Below are 27,956 nucleotides of genomic sequence, written 5' to 3'. Positions count from 1 at the left end.
TGTTGGTCTCCAAGATCAGATTAATGTCTGGTCTTAATGAAATCTGGGTGATGTGAGGTGGAATATTAAGCTGCCACTCCAAGTCAACTGTTAACAGCTTTCAGGTGTCGAGCAAGATATCCACACAAAAGCTCTCTTCCTCAAGCTTATTTGCTATTATGAAAGCATGAAACTATTTCATGTTTTCCAGGTAAAGAGTGATGAACATGTGCTGTGTAGCTGGGCTCCTGTATGGCAGACCTTAGTAATTATCTTCATAATATAATCTGATATCAAGAACACGTTATCAAGTATGTTTTAAAATATTGGCATGATTTTATTTGGATCATCTTGTACAGTGGGACAATAATAATCCTAAAAGACAGCAGGAATTGTGCGGTGTAAACCCAGCCTTAATCTGACCATTTTTTTTTCTCTTTGAGTGTGTGTGTGTGTGTGTGTGTGTTCTTGTCTCCACCTTCTGCTCTGGAAATCTGATTATTAAACCAGTCAAGTTGGTTTGAGTGAAAGTGAAAATCCATTTTGCAATGAAAGGACTGTAAAAGGTTTCAGGAGAAAAACGCAGTAAGTATTTCAATCTAAAGCTATAATATGTGAATGTTGTTAATCTACACGACATGAAGAAGAGTTCAGTTGATTTTTATTGAAGTTGTAACTTACACAGTTTACTGTAGGACTTGATTTCCCTGTGAGTGAACCAAGTGATGATACAGAGTTAGATTTAACACACCTGTGTTGGAGTGAAGTACATTCTCTCTCTCTCTCTCTGTATGTTTATGGGTATAATCTGAAAGAAGAGACACGACCTCCAAAATGAGTGTTTCTGGGGAACAGGACACAAAGAAAGATGAGAGGTGAGTGAAGGGTGTGACTCTGTGAAACGTATAAATATTCTCACATTCACCAACACTAAACAGATCAGACTCTGAATACTGACGTGTTTCTGTGAAAAGTGATTCACTGAGAGTTTATTTTAGCAGCTTTGTACAAATATGTTCAAAAACCAGCTGATGATTAGTGACATTAATCTAGTGAGCAACACGTCTAACCCCAATTTGTCCCTGTAGCTGGATAAAGTATGAAGGTTAAAGAATCGTATCAGTGTTAATGAGGAATATCATCGGATTTTAACTCCAGTTTAATTATTCAGTTTTGCTGCAGAACAGTAATAATGATGCAGTGGTTGTGTGTGTTTAGTCTGATTCAGGGTAAGAGATCAGACTCACCTGAACCCAGCTGTGTGTCCATGAAGAGTGACTGGTCAGTAGAGCGTCCAATACACTTTAGAGACACAGACTGTGCTCCTGATCTGAGGTCAGTACAGTTTAATGTGAGTGCAGTGTTTTATCACTCACACTCTCAATCAAACATCTCTCAAATATCTGTGTATTCACTGGTTTGTGTTTGTAGTTATGAATATGATTTATAGTCCATGTTAAACTTTTTTCTTTGTTTTGTGTTTTGTTTGTTCATAGACCACAGAAGAACACATCAAAAATCGCTGAGAAGAGTCATTTGGAGGCCATATTCAAGGTGTGTGTGTGGGTGTGTGTGTGTAATATTTACAAATCCCACTGTTTTTGAGTAATCATTACACCTATTCCACTCTCACTGCAATGTGATAGAACAAAATCTTGAGCAACACGAAGAGAGAACATGAGTGTGTTGTGTTCTCCTCACTGTTTTCAACACACGGAAATACTCACTGACTCACCTTTGTTTTTACTCATCTGTGCTCTCAGCTGAAACCAGTTTGTCTGGATTCCCCTATTGTACAGGCCTGGAAATCACCATTTTAAATTGCAAAGCTGTATTTGGCGCAAAACCTGATATTTATTACATCTTTGTGGATAAGTTTTATGATTTATCAGACACAAAAGAATTTTTATAGTATTTTTTTTTTTGGGGGGGTGGTTTGTTTTTTTCTGTTTCACATCAGGATCTGGAGCACAAATTCATCACTGTGATAAAGAAGGAGCTGAAGAGGTTTAAGAAGCTCCTGAGTCCAGATTCCCCAGCATGCTCTGAGAGAGAGGTGGAGGATGAGGAGGATCAGAGCAGTGTCAGAGAGGGAGTGCTGAAGATCACACTGCACTTCCTGAAGAACATGAACCACCCAGATCTCGCTTACACACTGAAGAACAGTAAGGGCTCATGGGGTTATAACATCACCTTAACTTTAGAGGGAGGAAACTGCTCTAAATTTATTAAACATGTCTCATCATAATGATGTGATTTTATCAACAGAATAAAATAACAGGTGTGTACTGACATCACATAGAGCTATATGATCAATGGTCACCAGAGATGATCATATAATTTATATTTTATTCTTTTTTGTAACAGAACACATCTCTGTGTATCAGCAAAAACTCAAATCCAAACTGAGAGAGAAATGTAAAAGAATTAATGAAGGAATCTCACAGCATGGAAGCTCAGCTCTTCTGAATGAGATCTATACAGAGCTCTACATCACAGAGGGTTGGAGTGGAGACGTCAATAAAGAACATGAGGTGAGACAGATTGAGACGGTGTCCAGGAGACCAGCAACACAGGAGACACCCATCAAATGTAGTGATCTCTTTAAAGACACATCCATCAAAAGTGTGCTGACTAAAGGAGTTGCTGGAATTGGAAAAACAGTCTCTGTGCAGAAGTTCATTCTGGACTGGACTGAAGGAGAAGCGAATCAGGACGTCACCTTCATGTTTCCACTTCCCTTTAGAGAGCTGAATCTGATGAAGGAGAGAAATCTCAGTCTGATGAATCTTCTTCATCACTTTTTCCCAGAAATGAAAGAATTACAAATAATAGACTGTGATATGAACAAAGTCCTGTTCATATTTGATGGTCTGGATGAGTGTCGACTTCCTCTAAATTTCCACAACAACAAGAGATTGTGTGATGTGACAGAGTCGGCCTCAGTGGATGTGCTGATGACAAACCTCATCAAGGGGAATCTGCTTCCCTCTGCTCTCCTCTGGATAACCTCTCGACCAGGAGCAGCCAATCAGATCCCTCCTGTGTGTGTACACCAGGTAACAGAGGTACGAGGGTTCAGTGACCCTCAGAAAGAACAGTACTTCAGGAAGAGGATCAGTGATCAGAGTCTGGCTAATAAAATCATCACACACATGAAGACTTCAAGAAGCCTCTACATCATGTGCCACATCCCAGTCTTCTGCTGGATCTCAGCCACTGTTCTCGAGAGAATGTTGGGTGAAGCAGAGAGTGGAGAGATCCCCAAGACTCTGACTCAAATGTTCACACGCTTCCTGATCTTTCAGATCAAACACAAGTTCCAAAAGTTTGATCAGAAATGTGAGCCTGATCCTCAGCAGATCAGAGAGAGTATCCTGGCACTGGGAAAACTGGCTTTCCAACAGCTGGAGAAAGGAAACCTGATCTTCTATGAGGAAGACCTGAGAGAGTGTGGCATTGATGTGAGAGAAGTGTCAGTGTACTCAGGAGTGTGTACCCAAATCTTCAGAGAGGAGTTTGGGCTTCACCTGGGGAAGGTGTTCAGCTTTGTACATCTGAGTGTTCAGGAGTTTCTGGCTGCATTATATGCATTTCTGTCCTTCCTCAGCAGAAATGTAACAGAACAACAAACCACTGATCTGTCTGATCTTTTCAGCAAGTCAAACATGTCTGATTTCCTCAGGAGTGCAGTGAACAAGGCCTTACAGAGTGAGAATGGACACCTGGACCTGTTCCTCCGCTTCCTTCTGGGTCTCTCACTGGAGTCCAATCAGACTCTCTTACAATACCTACTGCCCCAGACAGGAAGCAGCTCTCACAGCCAACAGGAAACAGTTGAGTACATCAAGGAGAAGATCAGGGAGAATCCATCTCCAGAGAAATCCATCAATCTGTTCCACTGTCTGAATGAACTGAATGATCATTCTTTAGTGCAGGAAGTACAACATTACCTGAAGAGTGGAGATGTGTTGTGTCTCAGAGGAGTCAAACTCTCTCCTTCTCAGTGGTCAGCTCTAGTTTTTGTGTTGCTGACCTCAGAAGCGAATCTGGAGGAATTTGATTTGAAGAAATACGACCCATCCGAGGAATGTTTTCTGAGACTGGTGCCAGTGGTCAAAGCTTCCAAAAAAGCTGTGTAAGTAATTTTACAATTATTTCAAATGTGGAGTTTTTATTATTTTTAAATGAACACTAATGACATTGCACTTATTAGGATAATGTTTATCATTAATTCCAATCATCATCCATCCATTCATCAATTATCTATACCACTTATCTGTCAGGGTCATGGGGAAGCTAGAACCAATCCCAGCTGACTTCAGGTGGGAGGCAGGTTTCAGCCTGAGCCGCTTTCTAATCTTTCACAGGTCTACACAGAGACAAACAATCACACACATTCACACATCTCATCTCATCTCATTATCTCTAGCCGCTTTATCCTTCTACAGGGTCGCAGGCAAGCTGGATCCTATCCCAGCTGACTACGGGCAAAAGGCGGGGTACACCCTGGACAAGTCGCCAGGTCATCACAGGGCTGACACATAGACACAGACAACCATTCACACTCACATTCACACCTACGGTCAATTTAGAGTCACCAGTTAACCTAACCTGCATGTCTTTGGACTGTGGGGGAAACCGGAGCACCCCCATGCGGACACGGGGAGAACATGCAAACTCCACACAGAAAGGCCCTCGCCGGCCCCGGGGCTCGAACCCAGGACCTTCTTGCTGTGAGGCGACAGCGCTAACCACTACACCACCGTGCCGCCACATTCACACATATGGGGGATTTTGAGTAGCCAGTTGACTGATTCACATGTCTTTGGACTGTGGGAGGAAACCAGAGCGCCTGGAGGAAACCCACACAGACATGGGGAGAACAAGCAAACTCCACACAGGTTCAAACCCAGAACCTCCCTGCTGTGAGATGGCAGTGATAACCACTGCACCACCCTGCCACCCCTTACTATAATCAGATCACTGTTCTTCTGCATGTTAGGAGAGTGAGAAAGCTTATCGAGAGCTTCATGACATAAATGGCTATTTCTTCCTCTTTGGTTCAGTGTTCGTTTTTTTTTTCTCCTCCTTTTTGTACTTTTAAATGCCAAATCTAATTACCGAGGGGAAATTAGATTGTAGACTGTAAGTTTGAACTTATTTGTAACTTACTTCTGATTTATTCTATACTCAATGGCATATTCATTTAAAAACACGTAAATTGCTTTTTCAAAATAAATGTATTTTGAAAAACATGAGAGAAAAGTCAAGTCTCAACCGTTTAAATGCATGTTTGTTTGAAATATGATCATAACATAATTGATTAATATATACCATTAATTTAATAAAGCAGTTCATTTAATATGTACAGTTAAATTAATAAACTAGAGCTGAAACCAGAGTCAAAAACAGAGTGCTATAGACGGCAAGGACTAAACATGACATTAACCTACTGAGCAACACGTCTAACCCCATGTTGTCCCTGTAGCTGGGTAAAGTATGAAGGTTAAAGAATTGTATTAGCATTAATAAGGAATATCATCAGATTTTAACCCCAGTTTAATTATTCAGTATTGCTGCAGAGTCATCTCAAGAGATTTCCTGGTTAAACAAAGGTTAAATAAATAAATAGTTATAAGGAGTTTTTTAATACATTTTAATCTCTTCATTAGTCTAATATATGTATATTTAACCCTTTTTATATTCACAAAATATTCTAACTGAAAAAGATTAAAATGTAACTTTAATATTGGATGTGTATCTGTATATGCATTTGTGGCACTACCACTAAATTTCAGCATAAACTCTAGTGACAGACACAAATAATATATTTACTGAAATTTAGACAGAAGAAAACTCATTCAAACTCTGCCGCTTTTACACTGACGTGTTTACATTTACTTTGTTGTGCTCTGTGTGACATTACAACCTGGTGATGGTCGCCAGTTCGATTCCCAGGACTGGCAGGAAAAATATGAGGGGAGTGAATGAACAGCACTTTCCCTTCCCTCTGTATCATGGATGAAGTGCCCTTGAGCAAGGTACCGAACCCCCAACTGCTCCCTGGGTGCTGCAGCACAGCTGCCCACTGATCTGGGAGTGTGTGTGTGTTTGCTCATTGCTCACTTCTGTGTGCATGCGTGTGTTCACTGCTTCAGATGGGTTAAATACAGAGAAGGAATTTTGCTGTGCTTCAATTCACATGTGATTAAATTAAGGTTTCTTCTTCTTTCTTCTGATGTTTACACAGTGCACTGATTTAATATTTTGATTTTGTGAGTGAACTGTAATCATGAAAATCTGGCTTTAATCTGAGGATTGTGGTTTTCAGAGGCAGAATTTTTTTCTTTTTAACTCGGAGAGAGAGAGAGATGTCAGTGTTCTGATATTTCATCATTTCTCTTCCAGTCTGTGTGGGTGTAATCTGACAGAGGAAAGCTGTCGAGTTCTGTCCTCAGTTCTCAGCTCAAACTCCTCCAGTCTGAGAGAACTGGACCTGAATACCAATAACCTGCAGGATTCAGGAGTGAAGCTGCTCTCTGCTGGACTAAAGAATCCACACTGTACACTGGAGATACTGAGGTCAGAGCATCACTTTCACATTTGGTTTATTTGATTGTTATTATTATTGTATAAACCTAATAATAGTAAAATGTAGAACACAAAGCCAATGTATAAAAAGAGTTTGACAAAATATTAAACATTTTACTCTTCCATGCTTTCAAATATAAATTGTATTTTAAGTATCAGTGACACTTTTCACTCTGCACGAATGTTGGGATGATTAACCATCAAGTTAAACTGCACCCCTGTTTCCGAGTCATAATAATAGTTTCAACATGTGATTAGTTTTCTTTGGACTATTTTCAATGAAATATAGGGTTTCCATTTTTTTTTTCCAATCATCACATTCTCTTTTTATTGACATTTTACACAATGCCATAGTCATTATTACTATTTTCTTCCTTTTGTTTGTTCTACTATTTATTTCACTATTATTATGCAACAGTTAGTTCTATTCCAGTAATTTGATTGGATAAGAGGACTGATATTTAATATAACATCACAGGTCCATTCTGCTGTGTATCACTCCACTTGTCTGTGTTCTACAGAGTCACAGGATTGCCATAAACAAGAATAAATCTGGAAAATAATCAGAAAATAAATTTTGATTAAGAATAAGGAAATAAATAAAAAAAATAAGAGACTAATTTCAGGATTTACTGGTTGTATTGATGACATCATGGCCCTAAACAAGCATCCTGAATCAATCTTTGCAATATACAGCTGAAAATAAAACCTCCACATGGTCCAAACTCCACACGGTCAGTTAAACATGCTGGTAATAGGTGGTGCAATGGTCGAGCGTCTACATTCCTGTTTTCATCACTGAAATCCTGACTTTGAGCCTGTGCTCGGGTGACCATGTGGAGTTTCATTTTATTTTTCCCACATTTCCTTTTGTGGATCAGTGAAGTACATCTATCTACATACTGTATCTACATGTTTATCAGTGCTATAATTTCCAAATTATTGTCCACCACTGGAGAAGGCGACCCCAATATTTTCAAATCCTGTCATGGATACTGTAGTGATCCTGAACAGATGGTCATTTCTGTTTTCAGATATGTTATCCATGCAACCAGTAAGTCCTGCAATTCGTCTACATTATTGTTAGGACTAGGACTGTTTTGGCCTCTAGAGGCCGCTGTTTTTTCCTTTTCATGTCGTGTTTATTTTGGCCTCTAGAGGCCGCCACTGTTCCTGTGTTTTGTGTTTGTGTTAATTGCCTAATTATCTTCACCTGTGTCCTTAATTAGTTTGTCTATTTATACCCCTGAGTTCAGTCCTCTTGTCACGGAGTCTTTGTGCTGTTATGTTTATCTCCAGTTTCCTTTGTACTGTGTTTTTTGATCTTCTTAGCTTTTGAATTTTTGCACTTTGCTTTTCTTTTGGATTATACTCTTTGGTTTTTTTTGTCTTTTGTTTTGCCCTGTATATAGTGTATATAGTTTAAATAAACCTTTTGATTCTTTTTCTACTTCCGCCTCACGCCTCTGCATTTGAGTCATCCCCCTGGTGGCCTAGTGGGGGTTTGCTGGATTATCACACCAACGAACCAGGTTCGAATCCCAGCAAAACCCTAACAGAAAGACTCCGTCATGACCGACTCAGCAGAGGCTGCTTCAACTGTCTACCCGGCCAACCTTCAGGGAATTATGGCAGCTTTGACACGCTTCGGAGCGACCATGGACGCTCATGGACGTACGCTCACCAGCCAACGTGAGGCCCTCGCTCGCCACGAGGAACTGCTTCAGCAAATTGGGAAAACCCTGGCACAGCTGACATCTCTGCCTGCATCTCCTGCTCCTGATCCAGTTCCTGCTCCTGATCCAGTTCCTGCTCCTGACCCAGCCTCCCTACCTCTACCTGGAGACCGTCTACCTCCTTCAGTGACTGTCCAGAACCCATGCAAGTGGGTCGTACTCGCCTCTCCGCATCTGAGAGGGAGCGCAGAAGGAGGGACAAGTGCTGCATCTACTGTGGCAAGCCTGGTCACTTCCGAGCATCATGTCCCGAACTCTTGGGAAAAGGACCGCCCCGTCCAGCCGAGGGAGGGTTGTGACGGGGCCTACCCTCTCTCCTGGACTCCCTGGCCAAGGAATCTACATCCCGGTCTCCATCTCCTGGGGTGAGTCTGTCCACTCTTGTCAAGCTTTGATAGACTCAGGGGCGGCTGGGAACTTTATGGATATTCACTTCGCCCAAAGCATCAATATTCCGACTGCACCTCTTGAAGTCCCACTGTCTGTGTCTGCCCTCGATGGCCAAGCGTTAGGTGATGGAAGAGTCACCCAAGTTACTTCTCCGGTTTTCCTCCAGTCTCAAGGTCACAAGGAAGAAATATCCCTGCACCTGATTCCTTCACCTGAGTTCCCAGTTATTCTAGGCCTTCCTTGGCTTACTCGCCACAACCCTCGCATAGACTGGGTAACAAGCCAGGTTGTGGAATGGGGCCCTGCATGCCATGCCTCTTGTCTGCTCTCTAGCTCTCCTGTGTCTCCTGCCGAGCCCCCTGATCTCACCGAGTTATCTCAAGTTCCCACAGAGTACTGGGATCTCAAGGAGGTATTCAGCAAGAGCAGGGCCGCCGTTCTTCCTCCGCACCGGGCCTACGACTGTGCCATCGACTTGCTCCCTGGGACTACCCCTCCTCGTGGCAGACTGTTTTCACTCTCTCAGCCAGAACGCAAGGCCATGGAGGAATACCTCAAAGATGCCCTGGTCTCTGGGTTTATTCGACCCTCCACTTCACCTGCTGGAGCCGGCTTCTTCTTTGTCGGCAAGAAGGATGGGGGGCTCCGACCATGTATTGATTACAGGGGCCTGAATAAGATCACTGTGCGCAACCGATATCCCCTTCCGCTGATGTCCACAGCTTTCGACCTGCTCCAAGGTGCCACCGTCTTCACCAAGTTGGACCTACGGAACGCATACCACCTCATCCGTATCCGACAGGGAGACGAGTGGAAGACTGCCTTTAACACCCCGTCTGGGCACTACGAATACCAGGTGATGCCCTTCGGACTCACCAACGCACCAGCTGTTTTTCAGGCCCTAATCAATGACGTCTTAAGGGACATGATTAACCTATACGTTTTTGTCTACCTCGACGACATCCTTATCTTTTCCAAGACCGTGCAGGAGCACCGCCACCATGTCCGCCAGGTTCTCCAGAGGCTGCTACAGAACAATCTGTTCGCCAAGGCCCAGAAATGCGAATTTCATGTTCCCGAGGTCTCCTTTCTGGGATTTATTGTACGGACAGGCCAACTCCAAATGGACCCTGCCAAGACCCTGGCCGTCCGGGATTGGCCTACTCCCAAGTCCGTTAAGGAGGTTCAGCGGTTCTTAGGATTCGCTAACTTCTACCGCAAGTTCATCAGGAACTTCAGTTCTGTGGCAGCACCCATGTCAGACCTCACCAAAGGGACAGGTGGATCTTATGGCTGGTCTCCTCAGGCAGAAAAGGCGTTCAAAGACCTCAAGGACCGCTTCTGCACGGCACCCATTCTGGTTCTCCCGGACACCTCCCAACCATTCATCGTGGAGGTGGACGCCTCGGACAGTGGTGTCGGCGCGGTGCTCTCTCAACATTCGGAAGGAAAGCTGCACCCCTGCGCTTACTTCTCCCACCGCCTGAGTCCTGCTGAGTCCCGGTACGATGTGGGGGATCGAGAACTGCTAGCGGTCAAACTGGCCCTTGAGGAGTGGAGGCACTGGCTGGAGGGAGCACAACATCCATTCCTGGTTTGGACTGACCACAAGAACCTGGAGTACCTCCAGCAAGCCAAGAGACTGAACCCTCGACAGGCTAGGTGGGCCCTGTTTTTCAGTCGGTTTGACTTCACCCTCTCATACCGCCCCGGCTCCAAGAACACCAAACCTGACGCACTGTCCAGACTGTTCTCTGCCACTAACAGGGAGAATGAAGTCGGGCCTATTATCCCTGTGTCCCGGATTGTGGCCCCTGTCCGCTGGGGTATTGAGGAGGCTGTCCGACGAGCCCAACGCCAGGACCCCGGTCCTGGGACGGGGCCACCAGGCCTCTTGTACGTCCCACATCAAGCCCGGGCCAAGGTTCTCCAGTGGGGTCACTCTTCCCCTCTCACCGCCCACCCGGGAGCTCGGAGGACCCTGGACTTCCTGAAAAGACGCTTCTGGTGGCCTAACATGGAGAAGGAAGTAAGGTCATTTGTCCTGTCCTGTGAGGTTTGCACCAGAACCAAGAACCCACGACAGCGTCCCCAGGGTCTCCTGCATCCTCTGACCATTCCCCGGCGTCCCTGGTCCCACGTGGCAGTCGACTTTATCACGGGTCTCCCTGAGTCACAAGGTAACACGGTCATTTTGGTCTTAGTTGACAGATTCTCCAAGGCCTGCCGCTTCATACCACTGTGCAAACTCCCCTCTGCTCTTGAAACTGCGAAACTTTTGTTTAATCATGTCTTCCGAGTCTTTGGTCTTCCACAGGACATCGTCTCAGACCGAGGGCCCCAGTTCTCCTCCCGAGTGTGGCACGGGTTCTGCAAGGTCATCGGAGCCACTGCCAGCCTCTCCTCTGGGTTTCACCCACAGTCCAATGGTCAGACGGAGAGGCTCAACCAGGACCTGGAAACCACCCTGCGAGGCCTGGCTATGGATAACCCGACATCGTGGAGCACCTGGCTGCCATGGGCGGAGTACGCCCACGACACCCTGCAGTCATCAGCCACCAAGCTGTCGCCATTCCAGTGCCAATTCGGGTTCCAGCCACCTCTGTTCCCGGACCAGGAGGAGGACGCGGGGGTGCCCTCGGTCAACCAATATGTGAGACGGTGTCGCAAGACCTGGAGCAAGGTCAGGAAGACCCTCATACAGACCTCCAGAACCAACCAGACTCAGGCCAACCGCCACAGAAGACCTGCACACACTTTCCGCCCTGGGCAGCGTGTTTGGCTGTCCACTAAGGACCTTCCACTGCGGGTGGAGAACCGCAAGCTTGCTCCTCGCTACATTGGCCCCTTCAAGGTGGTGCGCAGGGTGAACCCTGTCTCCTACCGGCTCCAGTTGCCCCGGACTCTGAGGATCAACCCCACTTTCCATGTTTCCCTGTTACGGCCCGTACTGACGTCTACGTATGCCCCTGCCCCTAGGAACCCCCCACCCCCCCGCATCTTCCAGGGGCAGACTGTGTTCACTGTGAATCGCCTGCTTGACTCCCGCCGGGTCCGCGGCGGGTTGCAATATCTGGTGGACTGGGAGGGCTATGGTCCTGAGGAGCGCTGCTGGGTTCCTGCTCGGGATGTCCTTGATAAAGAACTATGTCGGGACTTCCATTCGGCCCATCCGGATCGCCCTGGGAACGTCAGGAGACGCTCCTAGAGGGGGGGGTCCTGTTAGGACTAGGACTGTTTTGGCCTCTAGAGGCCGCTGTTTTTTCCTTTTCATGTCGTGTTTATTTTGGCCTCTAGAGGCCACCACTGTTCCTGTGTTTTGTGTTTGTGTTAATTGCCTAATTATCTTCACCTGTGTCCTTAATTAGTTTGTCTATTTATACCCCTGAGTTCAGTCCTCTTGTCACGGAGTCTTTGTGCTGTTATGTTTATCTCCAGTTTCCTTTGTACTGTGTTTTTTGATCTTCTTAGCTTTTGAATTTTTGCACTTTGCTTTTCTTTTGGATTATACTCTTTGGTTTTTTTTGTCTTTTGTTTTGCCCTGTATATAGTGTATATAGTTTAAATAAACCTTTTGATTCTTTTTCTACTTCCGCCTCACGCCTCTGCATTTGAGTCATCCCCCTGGTGGCCTAGTGGGGGTTTGCTGGATTATCACACCAACGAACCAGGTTCGAATCCCAGCAAAACCCTAACAATTATGAAATGACACTTTTAAAAAAGTAATTAAATTTCCTTCATTTAAACATGTATATTTTTAGGTGAATGAACTGAGTTGCATGTACAGTTTGTTTTGTACAGCCAGCATGATTTGATAGAGAGAGTTCTGGAATAAAAGAGAAATTTTTAGTAAGCACTCACCCGACCTGAGAATCAGACCAGTGATGATCAATCTCTGAGGCAGGGACATTACCCACTACACTACACAGCCATTTGTAGTCACAAAGAATGAGTAATGTTCAAGTCATTTTATACACCACATATATCTATTATAGCTGCTATAAACTGTGAGATAGTGATAGCTATTATATCTGTAGCTGCTCATATAAACAGTTATGTATATAGTTAGAGCTCTTGTAACCTGTAGTTGTTATAAACCATTATATAGTTAAACTTGTTATACTGTAACTATAGCCGTTATAAACTGTTATGTAATTATTGTAATAGCTGAGAGATTTAGATTCCACTTATGTAATGAGCCAAAGCATGAAATCATTTCCAAATACTCTGCAGAGCTGCATAAACGTTCATCATACTGTGACTTTGGAGATGGACTTTCTGATTCATTAAGAGACAGGCTTGTAGGTGAAATGCAAAATCAAATAACTCAAAAGAGGTGAGTGACAGAAAGAGAACTAACCCTTGAATGGACATAGACCTCTGCAATATCAATGGAGACAGCAGGAAAGGATACGTCAGAGTTACAGAAAAAGAGTTTAGAATGGGAAACTCACAAAATGTCTCTGAACAAAAAATCAGAAATGGTATCAATGAGGCAAATCATCCCAGGATGCCATCAATCATCCCAAAAGATGTCATAGAGAAGGCCACATAGAGGGGGTGTGCAAAACAGACCAAAAAACACTTTTTATACATTTCCCTCATTTTCATAATGTTTAGGACACAAGGCTTGTGTATGTTTATGCTTTGGATGTCAGTTTTCTGGTATTTCATTTTTTCTCTTCCAGTCTGTGGAATTGTGATCTAACAGAGGAAAGCTGTAGAGTTCTGTCCTCAGTTCTCAGCTCAAACTCCTCCAGACTGAGAGAACTGGACCTGAGTAACAATAACCTGCAGGATTCAGGAGTGAAGCTGCTCTCTGCTGGACTGGAGAATCCACATTGTACACTGGAGATACTGAGGTCAGATCATCACTTTCACATTTTGTTCATTTTATTGTCATTAATGTAAACCTAATAATAATAAAATGCAAATCAACACGCCCAGTGTATAACAAGGGGCTGACAGATAAAGAAAATAAAAACAACCTTTATTCTCTGACTTTATTGAACATTTGAGGCCATTCTGTTGCATTTAAATAGTGAGTTGTATCAAACATTTTTCAGTGTAAATTTTAAGTATCAATCTAATTGTAAAATAAGGGTGGCACGGTGGTGTAGTGGTTAGCGCTGTTGCCTCACAGCAAGAAGGTCTGGGTTCGAGCCCCGTAGCTGGCGAGGGCCTTTCTGTGCGGAGTTTGCATGTTCTCCCCGTGTCTGCGTGGGTTTCCTCCGGGTGCTCCAGTTTCCCCCACAGTCCAAAGACATGCAGGTTAGGTTAACTGGTGACTCTAAATTGACCATAGGTGTGAATGTGAGTGTGAATGGTTGTCTGTGTCTATGTGTCAGCCCTGTGATGACCTGGTGACTTGTCCAGGGTGTACAACACCTTTCGCCCGTAGTCAGCTGGGATAGGCTCCAGCTTGCCTGCGACCCTGTAGAACAGGATAAAGTGGCTACAGATAATGAGATGAGATATATATATATATATATATACACTGTACATATGTATGTGTATGAGAGAACTGGACCTGGGTTACAATATATATATACAACCCCGATTCCAAAAAAGTTGGGACAAAGTACAAATTGTAAATAAAAACGGAATGCAATAATTTACAAATCTCAAAAACTGATATTGTATTCACAATAGAACATAGACAACATATCAAATGTCGAAAGTGAGACATTTTGAAATTTCATGCCAAATATTGGCTCATTTGAAATTTCATGACAGCAACACATCTCAAAAAAGTTGGGACAGGGGCAATAAGAGGCTGGATAAGTTAAAGGTACAAAAAAGGAACAGCTGGAGGACCAAATTGCAACTCATTAGGTCAATTGGCAATAGGTCATTAACATGACTGGGTATAAAAAGAGCATCTTGGAGTGGCAGCGGCTCTCAGAAGTAAAGATGGGAAGAGGATCACCAATCCCCCTAATTCTGTGCCGACAAATAGTGGAGCAATATCAGAAAGGAGTTCGACAGTGTAAAATTGCAAAGAGTTTGAACATATCATCATCTACAGTGCATAATATCATCAAAAGATTCAGAGAATCTGGAAGAATCTCTGTGCGTAAGGGTCAAGGCCGGAAAACCATACCGGGTGCCCGTGATCTTCGGGCCCTTAGACGGCACTGCATCACATACAGGCATGCTTCTGTATTGGAAATCACAAAATGGGCTCAGGAATATTTCCAGAGAACATTATCTGTGAACACAATTCACCGTGCCATCCGCCGTTGCCAGCTAAAACTCTATAGTTCAAAGAAGAAGCCGTATCTAAACATGATCCAGAAGCGCAGACGTCTTCTCTGGGCCAAGGCTCATTTAAAATGGACTGTGGCAAAGTGGAAAACTGTTCTGTGGTCAGACGAATCAAAATTTGAAGTTCTTTATGGAAATCAGGGACGCCGTGTCATTCGGACTAAAGAGGAGAAGGACGACCCAAGTTGTTATCAGCGCTCAGTTCAGAAGCCTGCATCTCTGATGGTATGGGGTTGTATTAGTGCAGGGGTGCCAGGGTGAAATTGGTAAGGGGGCCAGATTTTTTTCAAGTGGGACCTTGGGGGCCGAATTACACTTTTGGCCTGAAAAGACCAGACACTAACTCAACAAAAGGACATTATTTTATATGATTTTTGAAGGCCTATACACCCAAAAGGAATTGTAAAGCTATAGTCTCAAAATGAGGCGCACAATAACATGGCAGACAAAAGCAATTTACCCTCTGAAAATGTAACAGTCTAAGCATGCAAGTAGCCTGCATTTATAAAAAAAAAATGCTACAGAAATAGACTAAGACACAAATAACACAAGTGTAAACTGTAAATGACTTAGATCAGATTTATTGATCTTGCACATCAAAAACATGTCAATGCATAGGCCTAATTAGGCCAATTAAAACGATTGGCAAGTAGGCCTAAACGAGTCAAAAGAAAGAAGAAGTGCCAGGGTAAATAATTCCACCAATAGGTCAAGTGACTAAATATCCAGTAGCATTAGTTTAAAAGAGCCAAATATGACTGAACATACCAATAAAAACAAACTACAGATGGCACATTAACTTTGCTGGTCAAGTCCCACATATATTTCCACACACCCATCCTGTTTATTCTCCCTCAAGCACACAGCACAAGGTTACATGGGGGAGAAATACCAGCTACATTTTACATGTGGAAGCCAGAAGTCTTTTACTTTTTACCAGCTTGTCGACATTGGGGGACAGACTCTGGGCAGTTGCTATTTTCATGGCATCGTTGAGATGTCCATGGGTCAGACGACTACGCAGTTTCGATTTATTAATATTCATTAATGAAAATGCCTGTTCACATAAATATGTTGTCCCGAACATACAGAGTATTTTACCGGCGAAGGCCGTGATAATTGGGTACTCTGGTGGCAATGACTGATAGAAAGATTGGATTCCAACAGATGCATATTTATCCTTGACGAATGCACCCTCCGAAAATGGCTTGGACACTTTTGCGATCTCCCACGCGATGATGTAGCTCGCCTTCACTGCCCCTAACATGAAATAAAATGTACAACAAAGATATTGAGAACCCCCTCTTTGAAAACAGCCGCATTTAACATTAAAGGAGAACTGAAGATGATGTATGATATTAAAACGAACCTTCATGTGTCTCTCGAGACTTTGAGAAAGCTGCTTGCTGTTTTTGAAGGTTTGAGGCAAGCTCATTTAGCTTTCCAGTCCTGCGTTGCCCGGTGAATTGGCTGTATTTGTCGGCGTGGGTCTCGTAATGTCTTTTGACATTGTATTCCTTCGGTACAGCCACTTGTTGCGAACAAATCAGACAAACAGGTTTTCCCCCTACTTCCCAGAAAAAGTATTTCTCTCTCCATTTTTCCTGAAAGATGCGACCCTCAGAATCAACTTTTCTCTTTTTAGACTGTTGTTGCTTGTGAACGAGCAACAACTCGCCTACTCTACATTAAATCCGGGTCATTGCACCTGCGCGTGCTGCAGCAAGCAGAGAGCAGCTAAAAACGAACCGATGGATTACACGAAAATGGAATCAAATTGAAACATTAGATTTAAAATCATTACGAAAAAAAAAACACAAAACATTCGATTTTTATTAATTTATTATTAAAAAAAAAAGTCTCATGAACCACCGGGCCGGATGTGATGACCAATCGGGCCGTATCCGGCCCGCGGGCCGTTACCATGGCACCCCAGTATTAGTGCGTGTGGCATGGGCAGCTTACACATCTGGAAAGACACCATCAATGCTGAAAGGTATATCCAGGTTCTAGAGCAACATATGCTCCCATCCAGACGACGTCTCTTTCAGGGAAGACCTTGCATTTTCCAACATGACAATGCCAAACACCCATACTGCATCAATTACAGCATCATGGCTGCGTAGAAGAAGGGTCCGGGTACTGAACTGGCCAGCCTGCAGTCCAGATCTTTCACCCACAGAAAACATTTGACGCATCATAAAACGGAAGATACGACAAAAAAGACCTAAGACAGTTGAGCAACTAGAATCCTACATTAGACAAGAATGGGTTAGCATTCCTATCCCTAAACTTGAGCAACTTGTCTCCTCAGTCCCCAGATGTTTACAGACTGTTGTAAAGAGAAAAGGGGATGTCTCACAGTGGGAAACATGGCCTTGTCCCAACTTTTTTGAGATGTGTTGTTATCATGAAATTTAAAATTACCTAATTTTTCTCTCTAAATGATAAATTTTCTCAGTTTAATCATTTGATATGTCATCTATGTTCTATTCTGAATAAAATATGGAATTTTGAAACTTCCACATCGTTGCATTCCGTTTATATTTACAATTTGTACTTTGTCCCAACTTTTTTGGAATCGGGGTTGTGTGTATATATATAAAATTACCAGTATAGTGTATATAAGAACAGATGGGCTCTAAATTGACCATAAGTGTGAGTGGTTGTTTGTGTCTATGTGTCAGCCCTACGATGACCTGGCGACTTGTCCAGGTAGTACTCCAGTGTAGAGTGTGGATTCTCCAGTCCAGCAGAGAGCAGCTTCACTCCTGAAGCCTGCACGTTATTGTAACCCAGGTCCAGTTCTCTCATACATACATATGTATGTATGACCTCAGTATCTCCAGTGTACTGTGTATATATATATATATATATATATATATATATATATATATATATATATATATATATACAAGAATAGATGGGAATAGAACAAAATAGAAAACATGATGGTAGAGAACAGAATACAACAAAATACTCTACATCTTCAACATAGAGTAGGATAGGCAGTTATGATAAGATAATAGAATATAAAATAATGAAATTACAGATCTATAGATGTAGAGAAGTAGGTACACAGCACATTAGCAGTAGCGAAACTGGCTACCTGACTAGCTAGTGCTACACATGCTACGTACTTTTACATTCACCTACTTCTGCATTTTTTGTATGTCTGTAATTTCATAGCGGAGATCAATTTCAGAATTTACTGTTTTTGTGATGACATCATGTTCCCAAACAATCATTCTAATTCAATTGTTGCAGTATATCTGAAAAGAGCAATGACTATCCATTCAGGATCACTGTAGTGTCCACCACAGTACAGCTGCAGATTTATGAGTCCCCTTCTCAAGTGATGGACACTCGGACAGTTTGATCATTGTGTAGCACGAGGAAACATACAGCTAGTTAAATACATTGAGAGATGGAGTTTACTGATCCACAAGGGGGAGTTTAAATAAATGAATAAAAACTGAACCCAAGGCTCAAACCAAGTACCTTGAAGCTGTGAGGCAGCAACTCTCACACTGTTCCAGCTGTTCCCTCTTGAGGCAGATGCTGAATAAAGTAAAAACAGATGCACTCATCCATGCTGTGCAGCATCTAGGCTGAATTCTGCATTTCAACATCAGGAGAAAATAAGTTGTGATCTTTCGAAAACAACTTTTGTTTAGTCAAGAAATTAACATTTATCTTGAGATTTAAAATATAATAAAATAAAATAAACCGATGGCCTTTCTGGACTTCCATTGAAAACAGAGGTGGTTCTGTACATTGTAGACAGGTCTACACTGTCTGCTTTTTACTTTTTCATAGCACATGTTTGGAGAAAAGGTTTTGATTTAATTCTGATTGTTTGCTTTAAAATGAGATGTTGGCTCCTGAGGACCGTTTTTAAATCTGCTTTTCACATCCTTCATTAAATATCACTCCATTTATATTTAACATTTACATTTAACAGTCTCAATTCTTGTTTACATTTATATGTACAATAGACACTGGAACTGAAAACCGTTATTTGACATGAGTCACTACCTCAGTGTTACTCAGGAAAATGTACATGTGATAGATGACTGTACTGTACGCGCACATGTACACATGCATGCCCACACACACACACACGTTGCTGTTCTGCAATATAATTCTTTCTCTTCCAGTCTGCGTGCATGTAAACTGAGAGAGGAAAGCTGTAGAGTTCTGTCCTCAGTTCTCAGCTCAAACTCCTCCAGTCTGAGAGAACTGAACCTGAATACCAATAACCTGCAGGATTCAGGAGTGAAGCTGCTCTCTGCTGGACTGGAGAATCCACACTGTACACTGGAGACACTGAGGTCAGATCATCACTCTCACATTTTGTTCATTTTATTAGTGTGCTTGCTCAAGCACACTATTGTTCTTCTTAAGTTTACTTACCGTATTCTGCCTTATTCCGACACATTTTTTGGATCCACTACTCCTCCTAGGACGTTCAAGAAAGAAACACCGTTCCAACTCTGAGACGTCTGGCCCGAAGTGGTGTAGTGTGCTTGTATACAGCTTTTGGATCAATGCGCCCATTCTCTTGTTCTTGTTTTTCTTTTGTTTTTTTTTTCCCATAGAGAATGAATAGGGCTCATGAATCGAATCGTCCTACTTGGACACACTCCATCCTAGATGCATCAAACCTCATGTGATACTTCAGGCCATCTCCCCCGACACATACATGCAATCGGTTCTGACCCGCACTCATATTTTTCCTTTCTTTTTGCTCATCCCTTTTTCCTCCATAGGCTTGCATTGATTTTTGGCCCCATTGAAAATGAATGGTGTTTCAGGAGAAAAACTTTCACTCTCCATCAATTTTTTAACCAAGTGACCAAACTTCAAGAAACTTCACTTGATGCCTCAGGCCAAGTCCCAGCACAGATCCATCCCCTCATCTGAGACCTGCACTCATCTTTTCCTTGGTTTTCACGCATCTCTTTTTACATTCATAGGCTTCCATTGATTTTTGGCCCCGTTCAAATGAATGGAGTTTTGCTCAGTAACACTTCACCACACATCCACCAAACTTCATCCGGCACCTCAGGCCAAATCACGCATCACACACATGATATCGGTTCTGACCTGCACTCGTCTTTGTCTTGCCTTTCATCCATTCATTTTTTCTCCATTTTGCCGCTAATCAATGGAAGCTTGACTGAGTCATTCCTCCCTTCCCCCATAGGTGATGATGCATTTGGCAAGGATCGGCTCATTTGAGACTTTGACAGCAAATCAACTTCAACTCAATGGCCACTTAATTAGGAATACTTACACGCACACACGATAGCAATTAGCATATTAAAGCCGCAAGCGGCCTCGACGGGCCCTCGCGCCAGCGGCCAAGGGGGGCGGGGGCATGCGTCCCCGCGAAAGACCTTCCACAGCTTCTTCGGCAAGAGACATTACTCCCACAATGGCGACAAAGCACAGAATTGGACACAGAGTACACGGTGCGCTGAGATGTTGTTATGGACAGAAGATTTTATGCCATGGCTTCCCAACCAAATTAATGTATTTACCTCATCAGTCACCAAGCTATAGCTAGATAGGATTGTCTTCTGTTAGACATCTATTAGTCTGTATGTAACGCTACAAGACTTGCTCACGACTGCCTACCCATTCCCCACAAGTCATGTGTGTTTAAGGCAACCAAAACAACATACTCCTGGTGCCTCATGATTGTAAAGACCTCTCCTGCAACTGCTACAGCGCAATGAGCGCCCCCAGTGGTGAAAGTTCACCAAATTTGGTATACATGTCAAGGGACCTATGAAGAGTTGTTTTGTCAAGTTTGATCAAGTGTGACCAATCAGAAGCCGAGATATAAATTGTTGCCTGAAAACAGCGCCCCCAGTGGCAAAAGTTCAGAAAATTTGGCAGGTATGTCAGGTGACCTGTTAAGAGTGTGCGTATCAAGTTTGATCAAGATTGAGAAAATAGAAGATGAGATATTGATTTTTGAAGAATAAATTTTTTGGTTTTTCCCATGTCAGTAGGTGGCGCTATGCTGTACATGAGCGATTATGAGTTGGAAAAATAAGTGTCTACAACAGCAACGTACTATCACAAGGTAGTGGTGTGAAGGAGAAGCATTATGGAATTATTTACCAAAAACCCGTTTTGGAGCAATTGCGTTGGTCAAAAACAGCACCCCCCATGGACGAAAATTCCCAAAATGTGGTGTACATGACATGGGAGGTAGTAAGAGGGTGGCCGTGAAGTTTGACCAAATTTGAGGAAAGATTGGACTTTTTGCCCAAAAATAGCGCCCCCAGTGGCGAAATATCACAGAAATTGGGTAACATGTCAGATGCCCAATGAGTGATTTGCGTGTGAAGTATGAGCAGTTTTGAGCAATTTGAAGATTTGTTATGAATTTTTAAGCATGTAAAATTTTGCATTGAAAATTGATTGACGTATAACTTCTGAACGGTTTATGCTACGTGAAACGTATTTAGGAACTTTTGTCAGCCATGTCTGTAGATGATGTGTATCAATTTTGGTGACATTCCTATGAACGGTCTAGGAGGAGTTGCGCCGTCTTCGTGGCCGTGCATTTCGCACAAAAGTGAAATTACCTCACTTCCTGTTGGGCGTGGCTAATGCATTGGCATTACATTTTTGTCCGGCTTAGTGAGAAACATATGCGTACCAAAGGGCATGCCACCAGTACAAACTACATGGCAACCAGGCACCTTAATGCGAGAGGCAAAAATCACAACGACTTAGGGGGCGCTATAGAGGCCCTGAGCCCCGGCCAAGTTTGGGCTTTTGGTTCCGAGTAGCGGTGGCAATTCTCGGAACTGGCGCCAAATTTCGTGCGTTTTCGCCCATGGGAAGCGCCCCGAAAATGGCCCAACAGCGGAGAAAAATAAAGAAGAAGAAGAAGAAGACGGAAGAATAATAATAGTGAACTCTTACAAGAACAATAGGGCCTTCGCCCTATAGGGCTCGGGCCCTAACTAGAAACTAAATGCCAAGCAGGCACCTTAATGCGAGAGGCAAAAATCACAACACGTTAGGGGGCGCTATAGAGGCCCTGAGGCCCGCCTGGATCTGGGCTTCTGGTTCTCAGTAGCGGTGGCAGTCTAAGAAAAAGGAGCCAAATCTCGTGCGTTGTCAACCATGGCAAGCGCCCCAATAAGTGTCTTGTAAAGAGTTTGCTTGCCAAGTTTGGCAAATCAGAAGCTGCAATATCATTTTTGCCATAACCAGCACCCCCAGGGGCGAAAGTGCACAAAATTTGGCGTATATGTCAGGTGAGCTATGAAGAGTTTGCGTTTGAAGTTTGATGACAATTGAGTAAATAGAAGATGAGATATAGATTTTTGAAGAATAAATATTTTGGTTTTTCCCATGTCAGTAGGTGGCGCTATGCTGTACATGAGCGATTATGAGTTGGAAAAATAAGTGTCTACAACAGCAATGTACTATCACAAGGTAGTGGTGTGAAGGACAAGAGGAAAGATTGGATTTTTTGCCCAAAAATAGCGCCCCCAGTGGCGAAATATCACAGAAATTGGGTAACATGTCAGAAGCCCAATGACTGATTTGCGTGTGAAGTATGAGCAGTTTTGAGCAATTAGAAGATTTGTTATGAATTTTTAAGCATGTAAAAGTTTGCATTGAAAATTGATTGACGTATAACTTCTGAACGGTTAATGCTACGTGAAACGTATTTAGTAACTTTTGTCAGCCATGTCTGTAGATGATGTGTATCAATTTTGGTGACATTCCTATGAACGGTCTAGGAGGAGTTGCGCAGTCTTTGTGGCCATGCATTTCGCACAAAAGTGAAATTACCTCACTTCCTGTTGGGTGTGGCTAATGCATTGGCATTACATTTTTGTCCGGCTTAGTGAGATACATATGCGTACCAAATGGCATGCCACTACTGCAAACTACATGGCAACCAGGCACCTTAATGCGGGAGGCCAAAATCACAACGAGTTAGGGGGCGCTATAGAGGCCCTGAGGCCCGCTTGGATCTGGGCTTCTGGTTCTCAGTAGCGGTGGCAGTCTAAGAAAAAGGAGCCAAATTTCGTGCGTTGTCGACCATGGCAAGCGCCCCAATAAGGGTCTTGTAAAGAGTTTGCTTGCCAAGTTTGACAAATCAGAAGCTGCAATATCATTTCTGCCATAACCAGCACCCCCAGGGGCGAAAGTGCACAAAATTTGGCGTACATGTCAGGTGAGCTATGAAGAGTTTGCATATGAAGTTTGATGACAATTGAGTAAATAGAAGATGAGATATAGATTTTTGAAGAATAAATTTTTTGGTTTTTCCCATGTCAGTAGGTGGCGCTATGCTGTACATGAGCGATTATGAGTTGGAAAAATAAGTGACAACAACAGCAACGTACTATCACAAGGAAGTGGTGTGAAGGAAAAGCATTATGGAATTATTTACCAAAAACCAGTTTTGGAGCAATTGTGTCGGCCAAAAACAGCGCCCCCCATGGACGAAAATTCCCAAAATGTGGTATACATGACATGGGAGGTAGTAAGAGGGTGGCCGTGAAGTTTGACCAAATTTGAGGAAAGATTGGAATTTTTGCCCAAAAATAGCGCCCCCAGTGGTGAAATATCACAGAAAGTGGGTAACATGTCAGAAGCCCAATGAGTGATCTGTGTGTGAAGTATGAGCAGTTTTGAGCAATTAGAAGATTTGTTATGAATTTTTAAGCATGTAAAATTTTGCATTGAAAATTGATTGATGTATAACTTCTGAACGGTTTAAGCTACGTGAAACGTATTTAGTAACTTTTGTCAGCCATGTCTGTAGATGATGTGTATCAATTTTGGTGACATTCCTATGAACAGTCTAGGAGGAGTTGCGCCGTCTTCGTGGCCATGCATTTCGCACAAAAGTGAAATTACCTCACTTCCTGTTGGGCGTGGCTAATGCATTGGCATTACATTTTTGTCCGGCTTAGTGAGATACATATGCGTTCCAAATGGCATGCCACTACTACAAACTACATGGCAACCAGGCACCTTCATGCGGGAGGCCAAAATCACAACGACTTAGGGGGCGCTATAGAGGCCCTGAGCCCCGGCCAAGTTTGGGCTTTTGGTTCTGAGTAGCGGTGGCAATTCTCGGAACTGGTGCCAAATTTCGTGCGTTTTCGCCCATGGCAAGCGCCCCGAAAATGGCCCAACAGCGGAGAAAAATAAAGAAGAATAATAATAGTGAACTCTTACAAGAACAATAGGGCCTTCGCCCTATAGGGCTCGGGCCCTAATAAGCATTCACGTGTTACCATGCTAGCTGTTAGCATGTTACCCATTATGATATCATGCCTGCTGTTAGCTCGCGAGTTGTTAGCATGTTCACCATTATCATGTTATCATGAGAGCTGTTAACATGTTAGGATTAGCATGGTAGCATGCAGATTTCACATGTTTGCTGTTAGCAAGTTCGCCTGAGCATGTTAGCATGTCACCCTCAGTGTGTTAGCATGCTAAAAGTTAACATACTAGCCATTAGCATGTTAGCCTGTTAGCATGATAGCTTTCAGCATATTAGCCTTAAAGTGTTAGAATCTCTCATCTCATCTCATTATCTCTAGCCGCTTTATCCTTCTACAGGGTCGCAGGCAAGCTGGAGCCTATCTCAGCTGACTACGGGCGAAAGGCGGGGTACACCCTGGACAAGTCGCCAGGTCATCACAGGGCTGACACATAGACACAGACAACCATTCACACCTATGGTCAATTTAGAGTCACCAGTTAACCTAACCTGCATGTCTTTGGACTGTGGGGGAAACCGGAGCACCCGGAGGAAACCCACGCAGACACGGGGAGAACATGCAAACTGCACACAGAAAGGCCCTTGCCAGCCCCGGGGCTCGAACCCAGGACCTTCTTGCTGTGAGGCGACAGCGCTAACCACTACACCACCGTGCCGCCTAAGTGTTAGAATTTTAACAAATATCATTTTAATCATTAGCATGTGAGAATGCTAGCTGTTAGCATGCTATCTATTAGCATGTTATCTATTAGTATGTTAGCATTAACATGTTAACATGCTAGCTTTTAGCATGTTAGTATGCTGTTAGCATGTTGGCATTAGCATGTTGGCATGCTAGGTTTTAGCATGCTAGCATGATAGCTGTTCTGCTACAGCTCAGCAAGCACACGTTACATTTTCTCTGCAGAAATGCATTCTAGTTGTCATTATTTATTGATAATTGTTGATCTCTCTACAGGTTGTGTGGCTGCAGTATTACTGGTGAAGGTTGTGCTGCTCTGGTTTCAGCTCTGAGGTCAAATCCCTCATCACACCTGAGAGAACTGAATCTGAACTGCAATAAACCAGGAGAATCAGGAGTGAAGCTGCTCTCTGATCTACTGAAGGATCCACACTGTACACTGGAGACACTACAGTGAGACACACACACACTGTTTACAATGATCTTTCTTGTTAGGAGTTTGACTGCTGATTCTGATAAATATGATAAATCTCTGTTCATTTGACCCTTTTCCATTTCTTTACAGGTTCAGGACCGTTTTCTAATCTGAACATTCACTGAAACTCTTGACTTGATCTGCATGATTTTATACTTTGTGTTGCTGCCACATGATTGGTTGATTGGATAACTGAATTATGGGCAGGTGTAGACCCCGAAGCTGTTTGTTTTCAGGATAATGGCTGGCTGATGAAATTATTGGCTGGCTAGCTGACTCAGCCAAAACCTTAATGGCTGCTGCAGCCACCAAAATGTTTATGGCTACAAATGGCTGATACTGGACGTCACTGTGTGGCATATATCCGGGCGAACGGATCAAACAAATGGGGGGAATAAATAGCAAATTACCACAGGTCCCCTGGTCTCTTACTTCATTGTAAATATAAATCTAGCAAGATTGTAGTTCAATGCTAATAATAAGCTAATCTGGATTGTTCGAGGAAGGCATCTAGCTATCTACTCTCACTAGCAATGACCAGTGAAGGACTGGCAGCTATCTTACTATGATGAAAGTAGAGTGGTGGAGTACTTTTTTTTTATCAATCTCAAAGTATGTGAAACAAACAAACAAACAAAAAAAAATACCTTTACACTTTCCCTCAGCAGCAGCAAAGAATGCAGCCATCTCGTCGATATCGGAGTTGATTGATGCTCTGGGTGGGTTCCCGGGTTCCCCAGTGTATCGTGGTAACAGTTTGAGGGGCGGGAAGCCAGACAGGTAGTCACAACGGCAAGCTTGTGGTGGCTCTCTGTGCTGTGATATCAGTTCTAAATCTCTACAGTGTATGCCTATACGTCTCTATTGTGTTACTACTAGTGTGTACAGTTGATCATGTTTGTGTCACTTTTCTTGTAGCTCATGATGTGGATAAACCCATTATTTGATGTACACAATTCTTAGTGGCTCAGCCAAATTTTATTAGATAGCGGCTCAAATTGGCTTACAAAATTATTGGCTGGCGGCGGCTCAAATTCTAAATGGCGGTTTTAGCGGCGCCTTCGGGGTCTAGGCAGGTGTACAGGTGTTCCTAAAAAAGTGGACAGTGAGTGTGTGTGACTGTTACTGTTTTAAAAGGATGATGATAGTGGTTAAGATTTTGCGTTTCCAATACTCTGTTTTTTACTTAGATGATGTACATATCAGGACTATAAACATGAAGCAGCGGAGATAAATAAACTGAAGTTTGAGAATAGTTTGACTTTTACAAAATAAAGAGATTATCTGGAAAAAGGGCTGTTTCCAGAACAGGGTTTAAATTAAGGCATGAGTTGGCAGGGTGGACTGAAATAATAATTCAGGCCAGGAATTTAACTCCATCCCAGGCCACCCTGTTCACACAAACCACCAGACCGCTAATTCTGTAGGCTAACCATGGACTTCATTTTGGTTTGAAAAGTTCTGGGGACACAGATGGGACTTTACATGATCCTACCTGTCACTGGCCTATTGCATTGTCTTCCTCTGCTATTACGATGAGCATAACCAGGCCCGGCCCTTACCAATTCGACACCCTAGGCAAGATTTTAGGTGGCGCCCCCTCCCCAACACCAGTTAAAGCCACTGATAGTGTATCTATACCTACAAGAAATGGAATAGCTTTGTCTTAAAACATTCTTTTATTTAAACAAAAAAATTGCACGTTCAAAATACTTAATTAAAGGCATTAAATAAAGAAATTGCACATTCAAAATATTTAATACTGAATTAAAGAAACAAATACAAAATATGAACTGAATATATGAAACATAATATAAATGGCTTACATAAAGTATTACATTTACAGTACTCCCAAAATAAAAAATGTAAACAAGTGTTGTAATTCGTAAATGCAATATAAATAAGGCATTGCACAAAATAAGATATTAAAGAAACCAGTGTGCATGAAAAATACAAGGATTTAAATAAAAATAAAAAAATATAAAATTGTGATATTAAAAAGACCTCTAGTGGTGTTTTTTGGTACTGCCTTCAACTTCAACTATTGAAAAACTAAATGTAGAACAGGGGGAAAAAACTGTTGATATGTAACTATATGTGTATATGTTGATATTGAATATAGTACAAGGGAAATACTAGTTTACTATATGTTATGTTGTGCTGCTTTCCTATTTTTTTCTCTCAGCACTTTGATGTCTGTCCTGTCTCTGTCCACGTATGGGAGAGTGAAAAACGTAATTTCAGCTCCTTTGTATGACTGGTGCATGTGAGGAAATTGACAATAAAAGTTGAACTTGAACAACACCAGCGCGTCCTCAATCTCACATAACCTGCTACAGCTTTACCCTCCTAGTCTTTCTTGCAGCAAAGTCATGATAACTGATTTCAGACCACATGGTTGATGCTTATAATGGCAAGTCCACTGAGGCGGTCTTGCATCATAGTAGATCTCAGATAAGTTTTTATTAGTTTGAGCTTAGAGAAGCTTCTTTCAGCAGCAGCAACAAAGCAACTTTGTTTTATTTTTTTTAAAAAACGTGCCAGGCACCATTG

At 42.8% G+C, this 27,956-nt stretch overlaps 1 protein-coding gene across 1 annotated transcript; it reads left to right on the top strand.

Moving 5' to 3' along the window:
• Positions 1-443: 443 nt before the first annotated feature.
• Positions 444-27,707, top strand: LOC132887163 (NACHT, LRR and PYD domains-containing protein 12-like). The gene is made up of 11 exons (XM_060922628.1): positions 444-564; positions 795-854; positions 1,198-1,314; positions 1,476-1,533; positions 1,940-2,144; positions 2,347-4,117; positions 6,391-6,564; positions 13,388-13,561; positions 19,127-19,300; positions 25,205-25,381; positions 25,494-27,707. The coding sequence occupies exons 2-11, from the start codon at positions 814-816 to the stop codon at positions 25,510-25,512; spliced, it is 2,910 nt and encodes a 969-aa protein (XP_060778611.1). The 5' UTR covers positions 444-564; positions 795-813; the 3' UTR covers positions 25,513-27,707.
• The last annotated feature ends 249 nt before the right edge of the window (positions 27,708-27,956 follow it).

Source organism: Neoarius graeffei, chromosome 5 (genome assembly GCF_027579695.1).
Source record: "Neoarius graeffei isolate fNeoGra1 chromosome 5, fNeoGra1.pri, whole genome shotgun sequence".
In the NCBI taxonomy this organism is placed as follows: domain Eukaryota; kingdom Metazoa; phylum Chordata; class Actinopteri; order Siluriformes; family Ariidae; genus Neoarius; species Neoarius graeffei.
The sequence above is the reverse complement of the archived record's forward strand: the minus strand, read 5'-3'. Positions and strand labels throughout refer to the sequence as shown.